Source organism: Phyllobates terribilis, unplaced genomic scaffold (assembly GCF_046119375.1).
Source record: "Phyllobates terribilis strain yellow unplaced genomic scaffold, ASM4611937v1 Scaffold_1__5_contigs__length_1240528914, whole genome shotgun sequence".
Classification (NCBI taxonomy): Eukaryota; Metazoa; Chordata; class Amphibia; order Anura; family Dendrobatidae; genus Phyllobates; species Phyllobates terribilis.
The window spans coordinates 668,466,957-668,491,542 of NW_027362761.1; the positions used below are offsets into that span (position 1 = coordinate 668,466,957).

Consider the following 24,586-nt stretch of genomic DNA (forward strand, 5'->3'; position numbering starts at 1 on the left):
AAGGCAACATTTCAAGTGCAAGCATTCGAGAAATGTGTGAGTTTAGTAGTGTGGCCTGTGGGGCATTGGCTGCATATTTGCTCTTGTGTTCAAAGGACTGGGGTAGGGACAACTGAACGCCGTGGTGGGACAAGGACGTGGACTCTGACGGTGATGGTTGAAAGTGTACAATGACCAGTGCAGGGAGGGAGGCATCTTTGCCTGTTCCACGGACAGAGGATTGTCGAGCACGCACAACAGCGGAACAGGCAGTGGTGTCTTCCCCAGACACTGTTTCTGGACCCTGGCGTTCGGCCCAAATTGTCAGGTGCTTTGCTGTCATGTGCCTGAGCATGCTGGTGATGGTCAGCTGGTAGTTTTGCAGCCCCTGCTGATGCTGGCCATAGCAGAGGGTGCAAATGTCATTTTTGGGGTTATCTGGACAGTCTTTAAAAAAAGAGCCAGACTGTGGAAGACCTAACAGTTGGATTGGCAACTTCTCTCGTGTAGGTTTCCGAGGAGCAGTTACCCGACTTGTATCTGTGGCCACCCGACTGCTTGTTCCTGCCTGTTGTGGTGTTATGTCTGCCTCCCTCTCTGTGCTGCTGCCCTTGCTATGCATGTCATCTTGCCAGGTTAGGTCAGTGACTTCATCGTCCACCACCTCGTCTTCCACATACGCAGCCTGGGCCTCCTCCTGACTTGGTGGCAATTGTCTCATCATCACCATCCACCTCTTGCGTCGCCTTCGTGTGACCGTGGCTGCTCAAATATTTGGACATCGCTACTTGCCTCTTGCCCCGCTTGAAGCAGGCCGGACAAGAGGACTAAATCTATAAATGGAAAAGTGAATAGCTCTTCGGAGTGTCCAAGTGTGGGATCACCGGGCACTCGGCATGATGGGTGGAAGGAGAATCGGGATGAGGAATATGTGGTCCAGACTCACGGCTGCTGAGACTAGACCATGTGGAAGACAAGATGGTGGTGGTGGCAAACTAACTGGAAGCATTATCTGCTATCCAACCAACAACCTTTTCACACTGGTCTTGCTTCAAGAGTGGGGTTCCATGGCCCCCTAGTAATTGGGACAGGAAGGTAGTTCCACATAATGTGGGCATAGGCAGATTATAATGAGGGCAATCTGGGCTACCGCCCGGGCCCCCAGGGGCCCCTTGGCCAGATTGCCCTCATTATAATATGTGCGGCACGGCGGCGCCAATGCGGCAGATGCAGTCAGGCGGGGGGCCCCGGGACCGATCCGCCAGCAGCGGCGCAGGGCCGCTACTTCTTCGGCCAGTCCAGCACTGCACCTGTTAACTTCCCTGTGTGCTGGCCCGGCCATGTCACAGCTAGGAGACACTGCCCTGTGCGCAGCCGTGTCTGCTGGTGTGATGTCACACAGTGTGCGCCCTGCACTGCTGCATCGGAGAGGAGCTGGACGACGTCTGGAGCCGAGCCGGGGGATGTGAGTGATTGTGTGTGTGTGTGTGTGTGTGTGTGTGTGTGCGTGTGCGCTTGCCACAGTTTGTGTGTGCAGGCAGATATCATTGTGTGATGTCTGTTTATATGTATTTTTGTGTTTCAAATGTGTTTATGCGTGTATGTATATGTCTGTATACAGTACAGACCAAAAGTTTGGACACACCTTCTCATTTAAAGATTTTTCTGTATTTTCATGACTTTGAAAATTGTACATTCACACTGAAGGAATCAAAACTATGAATTAACACATGTGGAATTATATACTTAACAAAAAAGTGTGAAACAACTGAAAATATGTCTTATATTCTAGGTTCTTCAAAGTAGCCACCTTTTGCTTTGATGACTGCTTTGCACACTCTTGGCATTCTCTTGATGAGCTTCAAGAGGTAGTCACCGGAAATGGTCTTCCAACAATCTTGAAGGAGTTCCCAGAGATGCTTAGCACTTGTTGGCCCTTTTGCCTTCACTCTGCGGTCCCGCTCACCCCAAACCATCTCGATTGGGTTCAGGTCTGGTGACTGTGGAGGCCAGGTCATCTGGTGTAGCACCCCATCACTCTCCTTCTTGGTCAAATAGCCCTTACACAGCCTGGAGGTGTGTTTGGGGTCATTGTCCTGTTGAAAAATAAATGATGGTCCTACTAAACGCAAACTGGATGGAATAGCATGCCGCTGCAAGATGCTGTGGTAGCCATGCTGGTTCAGTATGCCTTCAATTTTGAATAAATCCCTAATAGTGTTACCTGCAAAGCACCCCCACACCATCACACCTCCTCCTCCATGCTTCACGGTGGGATCCAGGCATGTAGAGTCCATCCGTTCACCTTTTCTGTGTCGCACAAAGACACGGTGGTTGGAACCAAAGATCTCAAATTTGTACTCATCAGACCAAAGCACAGATTTCCACTGGTCTAATGTCCATTCCTTGTGTTCTTAAGCCCAAACAAGTCTCTTCTGCTTGTTGCCTGTCCTTAGCAGTGGTTTCCTAGCAGCTATTTTACCATGAAGGCCTGCTGCACAAAGTGTCCTCTTAACAGTTGTTGTAGAGATGTGTCTGCTGCTAGAACTCTGTGTGGCATTGACCTGGTCTCTAATCTGAGCTGCTGTTAACCTGCGAGTTCCAAGGCTGGTGACTCAGATAAACTTATCCTCAGAAGCAGAGGTGACTCTTGGTCTTCCTTTCCTGGGTCCTCGTGTGAGCCAGTTTCTTTGTAGCGCTTGATGTTTTTTGCAACTGCACTAGGGGACACATTCAAAGTTTGCCCAATTCTTCGCACTGACTGACCTTCATTTCTTAAAGTAATGATGGCCACTCGTTTTTATTTACTTAGCTGCTTTTTTCTTGCCATAATACAAATTCTAACAGTCTATTCAGTAGGACTATCAGCCATGTATCCACCTGACTTCTGCACAACACAGCTGATGGTCCCAACCCCATTTATAAGGCAAGAAATCCCACTTATTAAACCTGACAGGGCACACCTGTGAAGTGAAAACCATTTCCGGTGGCTACCTCTTGAAGCTCATCAAGAGAATGCCAAGAGTGTGCAAAACAGTCATCAAAGCAAAAGGTGGCTACTTTGAAGAACCTAGAATATAAGACATATTTTCACTTTTTTCACACTTTTTTGTTAAGTATATAATTCCACATGTGTTAATTCATAGTTTTGATGCCTTCAGTGTGAATGTACAATTTTCATAGTCATGAAAATACAGAAAAATCTTTAAATGAGAAGGTGTGTCCAAACTTTTAGTCTGTACTGTATGTTTGTGTGTGGGTGACTGCGTTTGGCCCCCCGCTGTATCTGGGGGGGCGCCGTGCAGCCTCCTCCCGCTGTATCTGGGGGGGCGCCGTGCGGCCTCCTCCCACTGTATCTGGGGGGGCGCCGTGCGGCCTCCTCCCGCTGTATCTGGGGGGGCGCCATGCGACCTCCTCCCGCTGTATCTGGGGGGGCGCCGTGCGGCCTCCTCCCGCTGTATCTGGGGGGGCGCCGTGCGGCCTCCTCCCGCTGTATCTGGGGGGGCGCCATGCGGCCTCCTCCCGCTGTATCTGGGGGGGTGCCGTGCGGCTTCCTCCCGCTGTATCTTGGGGCCTCCTGCCGCTATGTATAGATGGTGCTGTGCGGCCTCCCGCTGTGTATAGATGGCTACGTGCGGCCTCCCGCTATGTATAGATGGCTACGTGCGGCCTCCTGCTGTGTATAGGAGGATTATGTGGCAGCTCATATTGTGTGTAGGGTCTCATACTGTATATAGGGTATGTCAGCATACTTAATTGTGCTCAATATTAAGTCATACAATTAATGTAAAAAAATTATTATAATATATTAATATTGTGCAAAATTAATTGCACGTGAACTATCACATGAGCTATCACAGGGGATCATGTGACATGTCACGTGATACTTCAGGTGTGTGTGTGTGTGTGGGGGGGGGGCACGCCTTCTAAACTGTCCGGGGCACTTGCTACTCTTAATCCACCCCTGAATGTGGGTATTTCGTTGTGCTCCCTCAGCAGGCACAGTTTCATCTTGCCCATGGCCTCGGCCTCTGTGTGAACCATCATCATCACGTCCACTTCTCCGTCCCTTGCCACGTGCTTTGCCCATTTTAAATGGAGTGTAATATTTGGCCCGCTCCAAAAATTTTCACAATTACCGCAGGAATATGGGATCGCGTCTGATGACCACGGTTTTAGGAAGTGGCCTTATAGATGTAGTATTGGTCAGCAACCAAGTGTGAATAGGTTCAACAAAACACAGCTGGCTGACTTAAAATGGAGTGTAATATTTGGCATGCTCCACAAAATGTCTGTATTACTGCGGTAATATGGGATCACAACTGATGATGGATAAGTTTCTCTGCTTCCACAATACATCAATGTGAATAAAATCCAAAAAATCTGACTGTATTCTGCTAACAAGCAAATGGAGCAGTAAAATGGTGTACTGTATTGCTTTTTAAGAAAATAATCAGGATTAAGAGCAAAAAAATAGCCCTGATATTTAGAGCTATGAATATCTGTAACAGCAGCAGACAAACATGTAATTGACCCTATTGTGCTGTATAGTGTCCACAAACCCTGCCTGCCTAACTCCTGCTATCACCAGTAATACATGCAGCTGTATTTGTCCTCAGAAGGTCTGTTAGTTCAGACGGATATATATTACTGTGGAATATCTATATCTAACTATTAAACTGCCAATTCTGTCTCTCACTCAGCAGCGACTCTCCCTACTCTGCCTGTCTGAAGAGTAGACTGTGACGAGCATAAGGTCACCGGGTCTTATATAGACCCTATGATGCTATGCGGCCAGCCAATCACTGTAATGCTACAGCCAACATGGCTATGGCATTAAAGTGCATGGCAGGCAATCTCTGCATGTTAATTGGCTGTCTAAAGAGCACCAAACATGTGGGGCGGGGACCCGAGTTCCCTCCCGAGCATCCCGGAAATACTCGCCGAGCATCTCAAACAGTGAGATGCTCGGGTGAGTACCGAGCAGTGACTAGCATGCTCATTACTTCCACCTTGCCAAATATAGCAATTATTCATCTATACTTCGGGAATTCATGAAGGATACTGGGAGTTTTTTGATGAAAAATAAAATAATTTCTTTAATTTCAATGGTACCTTTTATATACAAGCCATAGGCGTTTCAATGGGTGCCAAGTACGCGCCTTCTGTCACCAACTTAACCATGAGTTGGTGGAAAAAGTGCTACATCTTTAACATCACCAATCCTTTCCTGGACTGTATATTCTGGTATGGCAGATTCATCGATGATTTGCACCTTATCTGGGCATCTGATGAATCTGCCATACCATCATTTATTGACTATGTGAATCTGAATCCATTCAATCTAAAATTCACTTTCAGTGTACAGAAAACCAACATTGAATTTCTGGATTTAAACCTAACAGGTACCGATGATCAAACAATTATTACAGAAACTTTTAGTTAAGAGACAGCGGGAAACACCATCCTGCATGCTAGCAGTCACGATCTCATGCATACAATCAAATCGATCCCAATAGGGTGAACTCACGAGCAAAAAAAAATTGTAGTTCATGTATATCATATGAAAATGAATCAATGAAAATAAATAGGAGACTCATTGACAGGGGTTACAAACAGTGGATGCTCACTATCTTTGGAATACAATGATCAATTTTCTACCATTAAGAAATTGTTCATCAACAATCTCTCCATATTGGAAACAGATGAAAAATCAGCAGCTGTTTATATTAAAAAAAAAAAAAAAAAAAAAAAAAAAAGTTGTGTTGTCCCAAGGAAAGCACCTTCCTTGGGGACAAAATCTAGCACAGAGTGAAGTAAAAAATCTCTAAGCTAGACAGTAGAAAAAATTGGTTATCAATCACTGGATTTTTTAAATGTGGCATCAAATCTTGTAATATGTGTTCATATACCAAGAAATGTAAGAGTTTTTTTGATTCCTTAAATAAAGCAGAGTTTCCTATTAAGACTTTTATCAATTGCCAATCAAATTGTGTTGTGTATATCATGGAGTGCTCCCAGTTCAACTTAAAATACATCAGCTGTACCATTTGCCAATTAAAGGTCTGCATCAGGGAGCACATCTATGACTTACACAACCATGAAAATTCTCATAAGCGAATCTCTCAAGCATCAAAGCATTTCATTGAAAAACACCATAGTAATGGGATAATGGTTTATGCCATCGAACAGGTATTCACCAGCAATAGAGGGGGAAACTGAGAGGCTGCTCTGAAAAGATGTGAGGCTTGGTGGATATTTAATTTGTCTACAAGGGTACCGATGGGTCTGAATCTCAGGATGATTTGCTCCATTATTAGTTATTCATATTTTCCTTCAAAGTAGGTGAAGGTTTGAATGGATTCAGACCATAATGTTACTATTCCTAACCTTCCCATTGCTTATGTTACTCTGAGGTATAACGGTTTACGGACAATGGGAATATTGTAACAAGATTGTATTTATTAAAATATTATCAATAATTTCTGTAAACTTGTATGCTTCTGCTATAGCAACAGCAATCTAAAATGTAAAATATAATAACTATATATTGTGTATTTTTGCATATATCCTGTATATTGTATATACAATGCATTTCCATGTTTTGTTTTTTGTACAGTTATTGCACAATGCTGTATATATGATACATCTTTTGTATCATGTGTTGTATATTTACCTTATTGTAGGTGTATCGTAGACTTTGTATATTTTGTACATTACATGTCCCTTGTTCTTGTTAGTATCATCATGGCTTTTCTTTCCTATGCATGTGAAGGGGTTAAGCTGATTAATAATTGGGCATCAAATGTGCAAATCGGATTCTGCCCTTTATATGTTCCAAGCCTTCCCATTGTATGGTAACATAATTTAGGCTGCGTGCCCACGAAGCATTTTCCAAGTTTTTTTGCCGTGGAATTTACTCAGCGTAAACGCTTGGGAAACGCTTGGTAATCCGTCCTCATGGTCCCCAATGACAAGCCGGAATGTCAATGCCCATGCTGCGCTCTAAAATCCGCAGCATGTCCATTAATTTTGCGGACACGTAGCGTAATCGTCGCCATTGACTTGCATTGGAACGCGTGACATCCGCATCACTACATGTGCACAAGCGGATATCACACGGTTCAATGTGCGGATGGCATCCAGGTCTGGAGGAGAGAAAACTCTCATCCAGACCCGGGTACCATAGAAACTGTAAAAAAAAAAAAAAGAATTTAAAATAAAAAAAAAAAGATTATACTTACCTTCTGATGTCCCCAGGTGTTTTCTCCCCTTCGTCTGGTCTGCTGTATGGGTCGCAGTGTTGTGAAGGACCTGCCATGACATCATTGAGTCATGTGACCTGTCACATGTCTCAATGACGTCACCGCAGGTCCTTCACACCACCGCGAGCAGTGCAAGAGACCGGACGCGGCGGAGAAAACACCGGGAGGACATCGGAAGGGAAGTATAATCTTTTTTTTTTTTTTTTTTTTTTTTTTTTTTACCATTCTTCTTCTTTTTTTTTTTTTTTTAACTAACTTGGTAACACTACCATAAATCCATGCCAGTTGCATGGATTTATATAGTGTTAACAAGTTGTCAAGCACTTTTCCAAGTGATGCTAAAATCGCTTGGAAAGCGCTTGATAACCCGCATGCAGAAATGCATGCAAAAACGCTTGACAAACGCTTCTACCTGGCGGGAAAATTGCATGTAAAATCCGCATGCGTTTTTCCTGCCAGGGAGAAGTGGAAAAAATATGCATCATTTCTGCATCGTGGGCACATAGCCTAAGGGTTTCACTACCTGAAACTTGTTTTATCCACTACATTTTAAATTCACCTAGTGGAGTGCTTCCATTCATAGTAACATGCATAGGTTGAAAAAAGACCTAGGTCAATCAAGTTCAACCTTCCTCCCCCAAATGTACTCCCTACACTAAAACTACACTAACTTAATAACAAGCTGGGACTAGGCCTCACAATGTACTGTATTATTACTATTATTATTGCTGCACTACTACAGTTAAAATGTACCTATTTATAATTTAATTTTTTCATTTTATATTTTGTATTACTTCTGTGATTCTAATATTGGTATTACTAAAATCCCTGTGCCTAAATCTGTTGATCCAGAAGAAGGCAAAAACCCCAGCAAACATACAGCCAATTTTTGTCACAGGGGAAAAAGTCCTTCTTGACCCCGAGAAAAGGCGGTCAGTCCTAGAACCCTGCATCAAACCGTAACCGTACTAAATATACTACTATACTTGAAACATTTTTGTCTAATTTAACTTCGCCTTTCTTCCACCTGTAATGAGTGCCTCCTGGTCCTTAGACTTGTTTTTAGAAGGAATAAGTCATGTGCCAGTCCTTTGTACTGACCATACATATATTTATACATGTAAATGAGATCCCCTTCAGGCTTCATTTTTCTAAGCTAAACAAGTTCAACTTTTTCAACCTCTCATCATATGAAAGGTCTTCCATCCCTTGTAATAATATAGTTTCCCGCCTTTGAACTGACTATAACAGGGTCTGAATACTTATGACCATGTAAAATTTCAGTTTTTTTCTTTTCTAATAAATTGGCAAAAAATTTTACATTTCTGTTTTTTTTTCAGTCAAGATGGAGTACAGAGTGTACATTAATGAGAAAAAAATGAACAAATGAAGGACAGATATTTCTTTTCAACCCTGCTTCCACAGAATTTAAAAAAAAAAATTAACTCCTGAAATAGGCCTGTACAGAAATGATGGTTCTTCTTAACTTAATATTTTGTTGAACAACCTTTTGAGGCAATCACTGCAATCAAACGATTCCTGTAACTGTCAATGACACTTCTGCACCTCTCGACAGGTATTTTGGTCCACTCCTCATGAGCAAACTGCTCCAGTTGTCTCGTGTTTGAAGGTTGCCTTTTCCAGACGGCATGTTTCAGCTCTTTCCAAAGATGCTCAATAGGATTTAGGTCAGGGCTCATAGAAGGCCACTTCAGAATAGTCCAATGTTTTCCTCTTAACCATTCTTGGGTGTTTTCAGCTGTGTGTTTGTTGCAAGACCCATGACCTGCGATGTGAGACCAAGCTTTCTGACACTGGGCAGCACATTTCTCTCTAGAATCCCTTGATAGTCTTGAGATTCCATTGTGCCCTGCACAGATTCCAGACACCCTGTGCCAGATGCAGCAAAGCAGCCCCAGAACATAACAGAGCCTCCTCCATGTTTCACAGTAGGGACAGTGTTCTTTTCTTGATATGATTAATTTTTCTGTCTGTGAACATAGAGCTGATGTGCCTTGCCAAAAACTTCCAACTTTGTCCCAGCTTTTCAACATGTAGTTTGGCAAATTCCAGTCTGGATTTTTTATGATTTTTTTGGTGTTCTTTGGTCGTCTCCGATGAAGTCCACTTTGGATCAAACTATGACGGATGGTGCGATCTGACACTGATGTTCATTGAGCTTGAAGTTCACCTTTAATCTCTTTAGAGGTAATCCTGGGCTCTTTTGTTACCATTCGTATTATCCATCTCTTTGATTTCTCATCAATTTTCCTCCTGCAGCCACGTCCAGGGAGGTTGGCTACAGTCCCATGGATCTTACATTTCTGAATAATATGTGCAGCTGTAGTCACAGGAACATCAAGCTGCTTGGAGATGGTCTTGTAACCTTTACCTTTAACATGCTTGTCTATAATTTTCTTTCTAATCTGCTGAGACAACTCTTTGCTTTGCTTCCTTTGGTCCATGTTGAGTGTGGTACACACCATGTCACCAAACAGCACAGTGAGTATCTGTAGCCCTATATACAGGCCCACTGACTGATTACAAGATTGTAGACACCAGTGATGCTAATTAGTGGACACAACTTGATTAAACATGTCCCTTTTGTCACATTTTCAGGGGTACCATCATTTATGTCCAGGCCTATTTCATGAGTTTTTTTTTAAATTCTGTGGAAGCAGGGTTGAAAAGCAATGTTTGACTTTCATTTGTTCATTTTCATAGATTTTTAATTTATTACTTTTGTCAGATTCAAGTTATTTCTGTGACCATTGTGGGTTTTTCTTTCATTAAACAAGGGGTACCAACAATTTTGACCACGTGTGTACATCCTAAGATATTGTTTGCTTTTGCGGCTGCTGCTTGACATTGAGTACTGCTGCTCAGCTTCCTTGTAACCAGAATACCCAAGCCCTTCTCCTGTTCTGTAGTCCTGGTTATACTCCCATTTAATGTATATGCAGCAATAGGATTATTCCATCCTAGGTGCATTACTCTATATTTATCTACATTAAACCTCATTTGCAAAGTGTTTGCCCATTCAGTCATCTTATCATTCTGCAATATCGTAGTGTAGATCAGATTTTAATATCCTACATAATTTGGTGTCGTCGTGTACTCTCAATCCCATCCCCAAGGTCATTAATTAAGAGATTAAAAAGAATCGATCCTAGCACCGATCCCTGCAGCACCCCACTGCTGACTATATCCCATTTAGAGAATGTACCATTTATGATGACTTTGTTTCCTATCATTTAGCCAATTCCTTAGCCATCTTGCTTCTGTATAGCTTCAGTATAAGTCTATGTGGTACAGTATCAAATGCTTTTGCAAAGTCCAGATAAATCATATCAGCTGCATTACCAACATCCAGATTTGCACTTACCTCCTCATAGAACCCCAACATGTTGGTTAGACACGACCTATTTTTCATGAATCCATGCTGATTATCATTTATTATCTTATTCTCTGCGATATAACTCTGCAGGTCATCTCTTATGATGCCCTCAAAAAAATTGCACACTACCGATGTCAGACTTACTGGATGGTAGTTACCTGGATCCACCCTCTTACCTTTCTTAAATATCGGTCCACATCGGCTATTCTCAGATCCTGTAGCACTACCCTTATTACAAGAGTCTAAGAAAATGAAATTCAACGGTTTGTCAATTACTGAGCTCAATTCCCTCAGTATCCGTGGATGAATACCATCTGGGCCCCGGGGCTTTGTCAATGTTTAATTTGCTCAGATGCAGGCATACTTCTTTTTGTGTTAAACCAGTTATATCAGGTGGTGAACTTTGATTTTTACCCTGTTGAAAGATCCCTTTAACAGACATTTTGTTGGTGAACATGGATGAAAAGTGCCTGTTTAACATCTCGGCCTTTTCTTTGTCCTCTGCAATTAATTGTCTTTTAAGGGGACGATACAATCTGTTTTTTTTCTTTTTGGCATTGATGTATTTATAAAAAAATTGGGGATTTATTTTAATGTCGCTGGCAATTTGTTGCTCTGTAGATAACTTTGCTATTTTACATTTCTTATTTATGTCTTTATACTCCTGCAATGCCATTTCCATATTCTTGGCCTTCGAGAGTTTGAAGGCCCTTTGTTTTTGTCCTATTAAACTTTGTACGGTCTTATTTATCCATGATAGTTTTTTTCTATTCCTGGACATTTTATTACCAGAGGGTATACATTTTTTACAGGATTCTAGTAGCATTTCCTTAACCCCTTAAGCCCCGCGGGTGGTTTGCACGTTAATGACTGGGCCAATTTTTACAATTCTGACCACTGTCACTTTATGAGGTAATTACTCTGGAACGCTTCAACGGATCCCCCTGATTCTGAGTTTGTTTTTTCGTGACATATTGTAATTCATGATTGTGGAAAAATTTCTTCGATATCACTTGCGTTTAATTGTGAAAAAAATGGAAATTTGGTGAAAATTTTGAAAATTTTGCAATTTTCAAAATTTGAATTTTTAAGCCCTGAAATCAGAGCGATATGTCACACAAAAGAGTTAATAAATAACATTTCCCACATGTCTACTTTACATCAGCACAATTTTGGAACCAAAATTTTTTTTTGTTAGGGAGCTATAAGGGTTAAAAGTTGACCAGCGATTTCTCATTTTTCCAACAAAATTTATAAAACCATTTTTTTAGGGACCACATCACATTTGAAGTCACTTGGAGAGGTCTTTATGACAGAAAATACCCAAAAGTGACACCATTCTAAAAACTGCACCCCTCAAGGTGCTCAAAACCACATTCAAGAACTTTATTAACCCTTCAGGTGCTTCACAGGAATTTTTTGAATGTGAAAGAAAAAAATGAACATTTAACTTTTTTCACAAAAATGTTACTTTAGACCCAAATTTTTTTATTTTCACAGGGGTAACAAGAAAAAATGGACCCCAAAATTTGTTGTGCAATTTCCCCTGGGCACGCAGATACCCCATATGTGGGGAAAAAACACTGTTTGGGCGCACGGCAGGGCTCGGAAGGGAAGGAGCGCCATTTGACTTTTTGATTGTAAAATTTGCTTGAATAATTAGCGGACGCCATGTTGTGTTTGGAGAGTGTAGGTGGTGATTTCCCTTTCTATTTCCTGTCCTGAACCTTTCCTATATAATCAATAACTCAAGTTTGGGAAAATAATACAGATGTTTAATAACAAGAAAAACAAGATAATAATAAGGCAATTCAATTAACAATTTACAATCGAACCTTTCTTCAATGTCCTCTAATTAGATAAAATACAAATACAATCATAAGTATACTTAGCAATGATCCTTCATGGCAGAGAGAGAGAGAGAGATAGTCTTGACTCTACTTCATTTATACTAAAAATTTCACATCCACACCCACATACAACCCACGACTCCGCCCTTCTTCTCCGGTATCTTCTGTGGCAAATATCCAATCATCTTCAGGGTAGTATGAGCATTGTCATTGGCTGCATTGGTCAACACCTTCCTGCAGATGGCACTCTTGTACTTCTGGAAGAAAGTCCTTGTGTAGGTTCAACTCCATTTGGGCTGGCTCCAAGATGTTCATCAAAATCATTGTGCACCAATATACATATCCATAGGCTGGAGACAGGATGTCTACCTCAGGAGCAATGGTATACAATTCAAATCCACAGGGGCAGTGTACATATGTAGATTACACTAGGTGACAAACAGGATCTGTATTCAAGTTCACCACAGAAGGTGTGTGTACCTGTATCATCCAGGAGGCTGGAGGGCCTATACTCATTCCATATGTAGATGCAACCTTTACTTCATCACTAAAACAAAGGACATCACACAAAGAACACCGGCCTTCTCGCCTAGCAGGTTCACAACCTTGTACCTAGTATCTCTTGATAGAGTCCTGGAAATATCCAGCACTCATATATTCAATACAGAGTTCAGTCATTCCTATGATATATATATATTGTACCTGTTGGCCTCCAACATGCCCCCCTTTGTGTCTGAATGACACATAACTTTTAAGGAGCCACAAATCCGGAATCCTCTTCGCCACCATAGTTGATTCTTCTTCTTAGGGCAAGGAGTTTTTTAAGACATTCACTCATCATTTGCCAACATTTACTCCAAAAAAAATTAACTTTGTAATAGCTTGATTTCTAATAGGACATTGAAGGAGGCATATAAAAAAATACACATCAAATTGTACATATGATCGTCACATCACACAAAAAAAAAAATCATTTAGATCAACCAACAAACAATAACATAATTTGTGATAGAATATCCATGTTTACTAGGCTTTTCCTATAGGTTTCGCTTTGGAATCAAACAATCTTTCTTACTGTGCCCTCTTCTGCCGCAGTTCTCACATATTACAATTTCTTCTAATTCAATGGGAATTTGTACATTTGTGTCACATGATGCAATTTTGACACTGGCTTGTTCTTTTATAGTTAAACTCTGTACCTTTTTATATAGGTAACGGGTTACACAGCACATGTATATTTGAAAAAGCGATAAAATTACAGAAACAACAAGTAATATGACAATTGGGTGGATTAAATAATTCAGTATGCCATTTGCCGCATTTGAATGACCAAATATTATCTCCCACCAATAACCCTTGGCATTATTTTCTAATAGATGGGTAACTTCCTTTAGTTCATTTTGGTCATGATGTAATAGAATTGTGGCATTTGCCTTTTCTTGATTAAGCTTCATCAATAAATATTCATCCTTATTAAATTTTACCAACCATTCTCCAAGTTCTTTTCCCATTCCTAGGCTTAAGGCTTGCAAATTAACTGGAGTGTGATATTTCAGATCCACTGACAGATTAGCAATAGTAGGAATTGCGTAAACCCAGTTGGGTGTCTTGATTTCTGTAACCCCACTAAGAGTGCACCATGCTCCCCTGGTTACAGATGTCATTACAGAACAATGTTGTGTTGTTATAGATACATTGGTAGTATTTAGGAGGAAGAAACAAATTCTTTGATGCCCTAGATAGAAGATTGGTGCTTTGTCTTTTGAGATTGATTCCCCATCTAGAATACACGTGGATGAATTACTCCAGCATTTGTCTTCAACCAACCTAAACTGTCCTGGCGTACATAAAATATTATGATTCCTTTGTATACAAAGTGAAATGTCAACCTGTTTCCACCTTCCATTTTTCCTAATCACCTGAGGATGTTCTAATCTCGGGTGTAATAATGTAGAATCTCCAGTTAAAATACCAATTGAACTAACTCTATGCATGAGCTCTAAAGGTGACTTAGTATATGGAATAAATGAAGAAGCATAGCATTTCTCAAAGTCATAGTTGCTGCACCCAACCCACGTGTTCACCCACCATTTAGAATGTGTAAAGCTCATGAGTTCAGGTAACACAGTAATTGCTTGAGACAACCATTCAAATGGCCACTGTCCATCATAAATGGACTGTACCGCTAACTTAATGTTAGTTGATAATTCCATTTGTCCTTGTGTACAGACTAGAGCCCAAGACATATTTCTACCTCTAGTCAGTGTATCTTCCATTAATTCTTTAAAGTGTTGGATAAAATCTTTTGCTACCCCGATATAAGTGTTTACATGATCTTGTTGTAAATTGTTAATTATATCATTGATTTTTCTTTGTACTTCAAAACCTTTCTTGCTATTGGTCGCTATATCTACAAGTTTTGTCCTTAAACTACTGATGTCAGCTTCGTTAATTACACCCATACCTGTTCCTAATCCTCCCAACAGTGCGCTGAAAGTATCCCTTCGCCCTCTGTCATTCCTCGAATTAAATAGTTTATGCTGGTGTTTTATCCGATTTTCTGCATTCTTAGTGGTAAACCACCGATATAGTGCATGTACATGATTTAGTGTATATCCTGCACAAATTGGATAGTAGGTCTTTATCAACCATAGAGAGATATTAACTCGCCAAGTAACAAATGCATATTGAACGTCACTAGCAATGGTTTGAGTAGAATCTAGGTTGACCTGTAAAGGGTGGCCTTCTTCTAAGTACATTGTCTGTTGATTGCTGTCAGATTCATTGGACACGCATGGTTTGATTTGATCTGGAGCAGCATCAATAATGTGCATCTCACCTATTTCTACTTCTGATGTTCCACATGCCCAATAACCAACCATTTCTCTATAGGATCTATATGGTTTAGATAGTGAACCAATTATATAATTTTGCCCTTGCTGAACTGACATCTCAACCTCTGTGGCATCTCCAATGCATGCCTCATGGTATGTTAAGGTGATCCTTTTTGGCCTGAACATTGGGTGTATATTATTATGCCAATATATACCACATACAAACAAATATTCTCCTTCTTTTAAATTGTCACTAAAGGACCCATAATCTTTCCCCGTTTGCTCATTTTTGTTGGGTAACTTAGACTCTTCCCCCAACCAGTACCCAGTTTCATTTACATATACTGTAGCCATCATAAATGGCTGCAGCGATCTTGGATCTATATTTTGTACACCTTCCATATATGTTAACCTCTGAGTACTAGAATTATGATTGACTCTCCCAAATGAAAAGACAACACTATACTGATTGCTGGGACCCTGATAATATCTCCCAGTTACCTTTTTACCCTCTGGTATCAGTCTCACTGTCCTACTTTTAACACCATTATCTTTATAGTTAGTATCTGCATCAATGTTTATGTCTGGGTGTGTAAATAATACGTTCCCATATTCCTCGTTAGGTAATATACCCTGATCGATATCTCCAGAGTGTTCAATGTGAGTTGATTCCATAGCATTGATGATCCCAATTGACAACAAAATTGTTGCAATCCTCATATCCAGAATCCAAAAATTTCCATCTTTTAATTCACACTTCATTTAGGATCCTGGAAAACAAGAACAAGAGCGGCATCAAATTCTTATCAGTTATATCCGTTTACACTGATCTGCATGAACCCACTTTTCTATATCCCTTCTCTTCATGCATTTGCCGCTTTTCTTCTCTACTCGTTTAACTTTTACCACTTGTTCACTCAGCGTCACAGTTACAGTCATATGAAAAAGTTTGGGCACCCCTATTAATCTTAAGCTTAATGTTTTATAAAAATTGGTGTTTTTGCAGCAGCTATTTCAGTTTGATATATGTAATAACTGTTGGACACAGTAATGTTTCTGCCTTGAAATGAGGTTTGTTGTACTAACAGAAAATGTGCAATCTGCATTCAAACAAAATTTGACAGGTGCATAAGTATGGGCACCTCACCAGAAAAGTGACATTAATATTTAGTAGATCCTCCTTTTGCAAAAATAACAGCCTCTAGTCACTTCCTGTAGCTTTTAATGAGTTCCTGGATCCTGGATGAAGGTATTTTTGACCATTCCTCTTTACAAAACAATTCCAGTTCAGTTAAGTTTGATGGTCGCCGAGCATGAACAGCCCTCTTCAAATGATCCCACAGATGTTCAATGATATTCAGGTCTGGGGACTGGGATGGCCATTCCAGAACATTGTAATTGTTCCTCTGCATGAATGCCTGAGTAGATTTGGAGCGGTGTTTTGGATCATTGTCTTGCTGAAAGATCCATCCCCTGCGTAACTTCAACTTTATCACTAATTCTTGAACATTATTGTCAAGAATCTGCTGATACTGAGTGGAATCCATGCATCGCTCAAGATTAACAAGATTCCCGGTGCCGGCATTGGCCACACAGCCCCAAAGCATGATGGAACTGCCACCAAATTTTACTGTGGGTAGCAAGTGTTTCTCTTGGAATGCTGTGTTTTTTTGCCACCATGCATAACGCCTTTTTGTATGACCAAACAACTCAATCTTGGTTTCATCAGTCCACAGGACTTTCTTCCAAAAATAAATTGGCTTCTCCAAATGTGCTTTTGCATACCTCAGCCGACTCTGTTTGTGGCGTGCTTGCAGAAACGGCTTCTTTCGCATCACTCTCCCATACAGCTTCTCCTTGTGCAAAGTGCGTTGTATAGTTGACCGATACACAGTGACACCATCTGCAGCAAGTTGATGCTGCAGCTCTCTGGAGGTGGTCTGAGGATTGTCCTTGACTGATCTCACCATTCTTCTTCTCTGCCTTTCTGATGTTTTTATTGACCTGCCACTTCTGGCCTTAACAAGAACTGTCCATGTGTTCTTCCATTTCCTTACTATGTTCCTCACAGTGGAAACTGACAAGTTAAATCTCTGAGACAGCTTTTTGTATCCTTCCCCTGAACAACTATGTTGAATAATCTTTGTTTTCCGATCATTTGACAGTTGTTTTGAGGAGCCCATGATGCCACTCTTCAGAGGAGATTCAAACAGGAGAACAACTTGCAAGTGGCCACTTTAAGTAGCTTTTCTCATGATTGCATACACCTGGCTATGAAGTTCAAAGCTCAATGAGGTTACAAAACCAAAAAAGTGCTTTAGTAAGTCAGTAAAAAGTAGGTAGGAGTATTTAAAACAAGAAAATGATAAGGGTGCCCATACTTATGCACCTGTCAAATTTTGTTTGAATGCAGATTGCACATTTTCTGTTAGTACAATAAACCTCATTTCAAGGCAGAAACATTACTGTGTCCAACAGTTATTACATATATCAAACTGAAATAGCTGTTGCAAAAACACCAATTTTTATAAAACATTAAGCTTAAGATTAATAGGGGTGCCCAAACTTTTTCATATGACTGTACCACATAAGGTCCTGTCCAATTTGCATCCCATAAAAATTTGGGTACAAAATTCTTTACCATCGCCCTGTCACCTAGTTGTAATTTTATTGGTGGCTTGTCTCGTTCTTCCTTTGCCTTTGGAGCCATATTGGCAGCTGCAAAATTTAAATATTTTTGCACTTGGTCCTGTAACTGAATCAGGAATTTTTCCTTCTCTGCACTTTCTCTCATGGGAGTACTAAGTTTGGGATCTGCAGGATGGCAAAGGTTCATTACTCTACCAGTCATTAATTGATATGGGGTGATTGCTGTGCTCTTTGCATCTGTGCCCCGTATTGCCAGTAGAATTGCAGGCAGGTGACATAGCCAACTATTTCCTGATTGCAACACCATTTTCTTTAATCTCTCTTTTAAAGTCAGATTCATTCTTTCTACCATCCCAGATGATTGTGGATGATATGAGACATGAAACTTCTGTTCTACATTCAACATTTCACACATATTAGTCATGATTTTGCCAGTGAAATGTGTACCTCTGTCTGACTCAATGACTTTTGGGAATCCCCATCTTGAGAAAACTTCCCTCCATAATGCAGTTGCTGCTGCGGTAGCAGTGTCCTTCCTTATGGGCAAAGCTTCCACCCATTTGGAAAAAACATCAACTATCACTAGCAGGTACCGATAACCTCCTGGAGCACTTGGCAAGGGACCAACAAAGTCAATTTGTAATCTCTCCCATGGCCCCTCAGCCAAAGGCACCCTGGAAAGCACAGGTTTTTGTCCCCTTGGCCTAGGGTTCATTTGGGCACAGATTAAACATTCTTGGATAATTTCTGTAATAGTAGTTTTCATGTTCTCCCACCAGTATTTGGTTTGAATAAACTTTAAAGTGTTGTCAACCCCCATGTGTCCTGTCAATCTATGGTTTTCTTTAGCAATATCCTTTTGGTACTGAGATGGCGCTACAAATTTAGGGCCTTCTGAAGTCTCTCTAAGCAATAGCTCATCTTGCAGGATATATTTTTGGGGCTTATCTGATGACTTTTCCTTAATTTTGCATTTGATTTGATTCAAAACTGGGTCTTTATCCTGCTCTGCTGCCAAACAAGGTGTAGGTGTTTTAACAATAGGTAAACACTCTAATTCAACCTCATCTTTGTCCTTGTCCTCAAAATCTTGTTCTTCCCAGGCTTGCTTTCCCTCTACATCATAGGAAGTCCACTTTTCTCCTATCATTGCTGCCTCTTTGGCTAATTCATCTACCTTGTTATTACCAACCGTAATTTCGTCACTGCCCTTTTGATGTGCCTTCACCTTTATTATTGCCACTCTTCGTGGTTCTGCACTAGTCCTTTCCCAAATGTTTTTCAAAACTGAACCATGTACCAGTGTCTTACCTGATGCATCACTGAATCCTCTTGTGTGCCATAAAGGCATGTATTCAGTAAGTGATCTTGTGACATATGCACTATCAGAGAAAATTGTGATAGGCCCTGCACTGAAATGCAAAATTACTTCCCTCACAGCTTCCAGTTCAGCTCTTTGAGCTGAGAATTTCCTTGGGCATTTAATGAGAATTTGTTCATTTGTTTGAGGACACCACAGGGCATAACCTGTGTAAAATTGTCCCTCTTCCCAATATCCATCGACCCAAATTTTTAGATCTTCTTTTCCTGTCACTAACCTAAACACTTCCTGTGTCTTGGTCATGTGTAACTCCCCGCATTCATGTTTTTCCCCTTTGTATTGCATCAACTGTGGCAGGATGTAGTTAGTATTGTGAGTCACTGTGATGTTCCTAGGTGTTAAATCTACCAACCATCTTGCTACCCTTTGAGAAGATACACCACTGAGTGTTCGCTCCAAGAGCATTTTGATAGGAGTGTGGGGTGTTTGGAGTATGATTTTAGAAAATCCTACTATGTACTCTGTGGATAGTATTGCCCAATGCACTGCCAACAGATTCCTAACACAATCATCAAATCCTATTTCAACAGGACTTAACAACCTTGATAGGTATCCAACAGGAACCCATTTTCCTTGCCTCTCCTGCAGCAATACAGCCGTAATTGCTATCACAGAGGCATGAACCTGTAATGCAAAAGGTAGATCTGGGTTTGGATTGCTCAGAGCAGGTGCTTGAGTGAGGCTGATTTTCAACCTTACAAAAGCTCCTTCATGCTCTTCCATCCATTCAAGTGGATCAGCTTCTCCCTTATCACCTTTTAGGAGTTCATAGAGGGGTTTTGCTTTCTCAGCAAATCCCTCTATGAAATCTCTGGAAAATCCGACAAGTCCCAAGAACTGTCTCATTCCTGTTTTTGTGTTTGGCCTAGGCAACTTCCTAATAGTTTCACATTTGTTGGGGTCAGGAATTCTCCCCCCTTTTGAAACTATCACTCCCAAAAATGACACAGACTCTCTCATCAGCTGGGCCTTGTTAGGATTAAGTTTGAGACCTGCCTTCTCAAGGAGTGTTAACAGCTCATTCAACAATGTGTAGTGCTGATCTTTTGTGTCAGTTTGGAGCAGAACGTCATCTACATATTGTACAATGCAATCAGGTTCTGAAAAAGATGACAAAATTTCAACCATACACTTATGAAAGTAGGCAGAACTGGACCTGAATCCTTGTGGCAACCGACAAAATGTTAATTGTTTCCCTTGAAATGTGAAAGCAAATTTGTATTGACAGTCAGGGTGTAAGGGAATGGAGAAATATCCATTTGAGATGTCTATTGATGAATATACTGTGGAGGAGGGTTTGAGTGCTGTCATCATGTCAGGCATTTTGGCAACCACATTAGTGACAGGAGGGGTACACTTGTTTAAAGCTCTGTAGTCCAATGTCGGACGCCAACCATTTGGTTTCTTAACTGGCCATAGCGGCGCATTATTGGTGGATTGGCATTCCCTGATGACATTTTGAATCAGCAAATCATCCAGTATTCTCTTAATGTAGGGGACTGACTCTGGTGGTATTTTATACTGCCTTTGGGGTGGGGGATCAGGACCCTCTACCATTACTACCATGTTGGACACTTTGCCACATTGGGTTTTTGAATTTGCCCACACACTGTTATGTTGCCACAAGATGTCAGCCAATATTTCATCATCTGTTCTCAATATCATGGCTGGATCTAAAGATTGAGCACCTTTGATGGAATCAATACCATAATTGTCAGTAACCATTTTTAAACAGCCTTTATACCGTGATCCTCTCCACAACATCCAGTTGCATAAATCAAGAATAAGTCCATATTCCTTCATAACATCTGACCCAATAATGGTACTTTCATGTGTTGGTGAAAGATATAAGCCATGCTCAACACATAGATCTCCCAGGTTTATTGTCACTGGTAAAGATTGTTCTGAAGATACTAACTGTCCTCCAAACCCTCTCAGAAAAATGTGTTTACCACCAGGGTCTTTAATCAAATCCAGATTAGTCAAACTGACAGCAGCCCCTGTATCCAGTAAAATGTTTGTACGATGGCCCCCTACCATACCCTGAATACGGGGTCTCCCGCCCTTGTCCCTGCTAAGCTGACTCACTAGGGACAACACTGGGGCCTGACATCCCTATTGTTTTACATAAGGATTTGTTGGAGGTGGGGTCTTTAATTCCTCTGGGTTTTCTGCCATTGCCTTCCCAATCTTCCTCAGTTCATCCAGAAGTGGGCCATATAATGTAACTTCAGGAAGACTATGCTCTCCATCCCTTGCAATATTTGGTTCTTGTCTTTGCTTCCTATTATGAAAAGGTCTATTATTGATAACTCTTCTACTACTTCTACATTCTTTCATAGTGTGACCTGTGTAACCACATTTATAACATTTTCCAACAAACCTTACTTTGCCTTCATTTTTGACTACCTCTGATATCCTCTTTTGGGGCTTGTTGTCATGACTTGTATCCTGAATCCAATCCTTTAATATATTTACAAAGGCTTGATAGGAATTTGCATTCCTCAAGGCAACCTTTGTTGGATAATCAACAAAAGTGCATTTGTTAGCCATTGAATATAGAAAACTGCTATCATCAGGAGACATGTCAGGGCAGTTATAGGTAGAACGATATAATGTCAAATATTCACTGCAAAAAATAATTGGATCATCTCCTCTATTTAATTTAGCATTTTCTAAGGCATTAGCACCTCTCATATCTCGTCCCCCCATAACTCTCTTTAATTCCTGTACTCTGTCACTAGCATTTCCCCAATTACATTCAAGATCTGCAGATAATCCTCTGTGAGCTCCTACAGGGAGCTGCAGTTTTTCACAAAGTTGAGATGGGATCCATACCCGAAGTAAGGCACATGCAGCTCTATTACCCAGACTGTATTGAGTCACTACTGCCTCTAACTTATTGGAAAGACTAATGGCTGAGGCACTTGTATTAAATTTTCCTAATATCTGGCATAGATTTGTCTTATCCTGTATGGATAGTGTTGTGGATTGGACTAAATTGTTGCTGTTACTAAGCAAATTGTCTCTCCTTTGTCTGCTTCCTCCTGACTCAGGAGTAAAGAGAGAGGAACTATGATCTGGGTTATACTCAGGGTTATCAGCCATGCACACAGGCTGCTCCTCCCCTTTTCCAATCTCTTTCCTTCTGATCAGCAGACTTGCACATTTGATTACAATAACAATGGTTATTCCCTCTAGTACATTCTTGTGATTTCAAGGACATAATACAATGTTCTTTTAGCTCCAATTTTACATTAGCATCATGCAACTGGTTCCTAAGTATTGTTATATCGTCATTATACTCTGCTTCCTTTCCTTCTAGCAAAGCAATACGCTGTTCCCTAAGTTTACATCTCTCCTTATACTCCTCCAGCTTATCTTCTAATTCACAATTTTGGTAATTCATATTGTCTACCTCATCCCTTAGATCTTCACACTCACAATTATGATCTTCAGCACTAGCAATAGCCAGACTGACTTCCTGTTCAATTTTGTCCACTTCACCTCTTAATTGAGCTTTCTCTGAATACCAGTGCAATTCCTTTTGCTCTGCAATTCCTTTCAATAACTTCTCTTTCTTTGCTTTCTTTTTCGACAATTTACTTTTGTTATCATTCTGCCCTTCACATTGTTTCATAAGGTCATTAAACTGATGTGTCAATGCATCATCTGCACAAGTACTGAACTGAGCAGAGGCATATTTTTCAATAAATTTACTGACTATTTCCATGTTAATTACGTCCAACTATTTTCACAGAAGACGACAAAAATAAACAAATCAGCTTTCCAAACAAAAATTACAAATTAACTAAACACAATACAGAAACCAGTGAATATCACTTCACTAAAACAGGGACTCAAGATTGAATATAATCTTTTCCCTTAGGCAATTACTGCCACAGTCTTGTGACTTTACCTATATCTGACCGACAGTGTCTCATGCCCTTCATCAACTACAGATCCAAGATCCAGGCCAAGAGTGATCTCCTATTGAAGCATAAGGCTACTTCCCCTTAACATGAGATTTAGACTTTTAACCTCTACCTCACTTTCTTCTCAGAGATGTCTGGTTTTACCCTTTAGATCTTATGAGAACTTCAATGAACAGGGTGCTACCCTAACTTTACCGGCAACAATTCAACAAACAAATAAACAATCCACTAAACAAATAGACAAACAGGCCTGAACCTAGCAGAAAGATATTGATCAACATAAAATATAATGAATGTATAAAATCTAATTAAAGGAATGTATGCTTACCAGATAAGCGCGTCCGCTCACTGATGAAGAATATCACAGAACTTCCAGTTAATATCTTAGGCGTTTCAGTTTCCACGAACCCGCGTGTCACTTGTCCACCGATAAGATATTCTCCTTGAGTCTGTCTCCTTGAAGAAGAGGTTTTCTTGCCTGGTCTAGGAACCGGATTTTCTCAGGCACTTGGTTGAAACAGTTGGGAACTTCTAGGTTCTGCGTAGAATGTTGTTTTTCCACGATCCACTGGGGTGCCAAATGTAGGTGGTGATTTCCCTTTCTATTTCCTGTCCTGAACCTTTCCTATATAATCAATAACTCAAGTTTGGGAAAATAATACAGATGTTTAATAACAAGAAAAACAAGATAATAATAAGGCAATTCAATTAACAATTTACAATCGAACCTTTCTTCAATGTCCTCTAATTAGATAAAATACAAATACAATCATAAGTATACTTAGCAATGATCCTTCATGGCAGAGAGAGAGATAGTCTTGACTCTACTTCATTTATACTAAAAATTTCACATCCACACCCACATACAACCCACGACTCCGCCCTTCTTCTCCGGTATCTTCTGTGGCAAATATCCAATCATCTTCAGGGTAGTATGAGCATTGTCATTGGCTGCATCGGTCAACACCTTCCTGCAGATGGCACTCTTGTACTTCTGGAAGAAAGTCCTTGTGTAGGTTCAACTCCATTTGGGCTGGCTCCAAGATGTTCATCAAAATCATTGTGCACCAATATACATATCCATAGGCTGGAGACAGGATGTCTACCTCAGGAGCAATGGTATACAATTCAAATCCACAGGGGCAGTGTACATATGTAGATTACACTAGGTGACAAACAGGATCTGTATTCAAGTTCACCACAGAAGGTGTGTGTACCTGTATCATCCAGGAGGCTGGAGGGCCTATACTCATTCCATATGTAGATGCAACCTTTACTTCATCACTAAAACAAAGG

At 40.6% G+C, this 24,586-nt stretch overlaps 1 protein-coding gene across 1 annotated transcript; it reads right to left on the reverse strand.

Annotated features, from left to right (window-relative positions):
* Positions 1 to 21,470: 21,470 nt before the first annotated feature.
* On the reverse strand, positions 21,471 to 23,088 carry LOC141155014 (posterior protein-like). Its single transcript, XM_073641653.1, has 2 exons — positions 22,612 to 23,088; positions 21,471 to 22,562 (listed from the first exon to the last, which is right to left on the reverse strand). Exons 1-2 carry the CDS (start codon positions 23,086 to 23,088, stop codon positions 21,471 to 21,473), a joined length of 1,569 nt encoding a protein of 522 aa, XP_073497754.1.
* Positions 23,089 to 24,586: the final 1,498 nt, after the last annotated feature.

Excerpts from the sequence above, each read along its gene's own strand:
- LOC141155014 (XM_073641653.1), bottom strand. The coding sequence starts at position 23,088 with ATGGAAATAGTCAGTAAATTTATTGAAAAATATGCCTCTGCTCAGTTC. Across the intron at positions 22,563-22,611 it reads ACCAGTTGCATGATGCTAAT|AATGTACTAGAGGGAATAAC; the intron begins GTAAAATTGGAG and ends TGAAATCACAAG.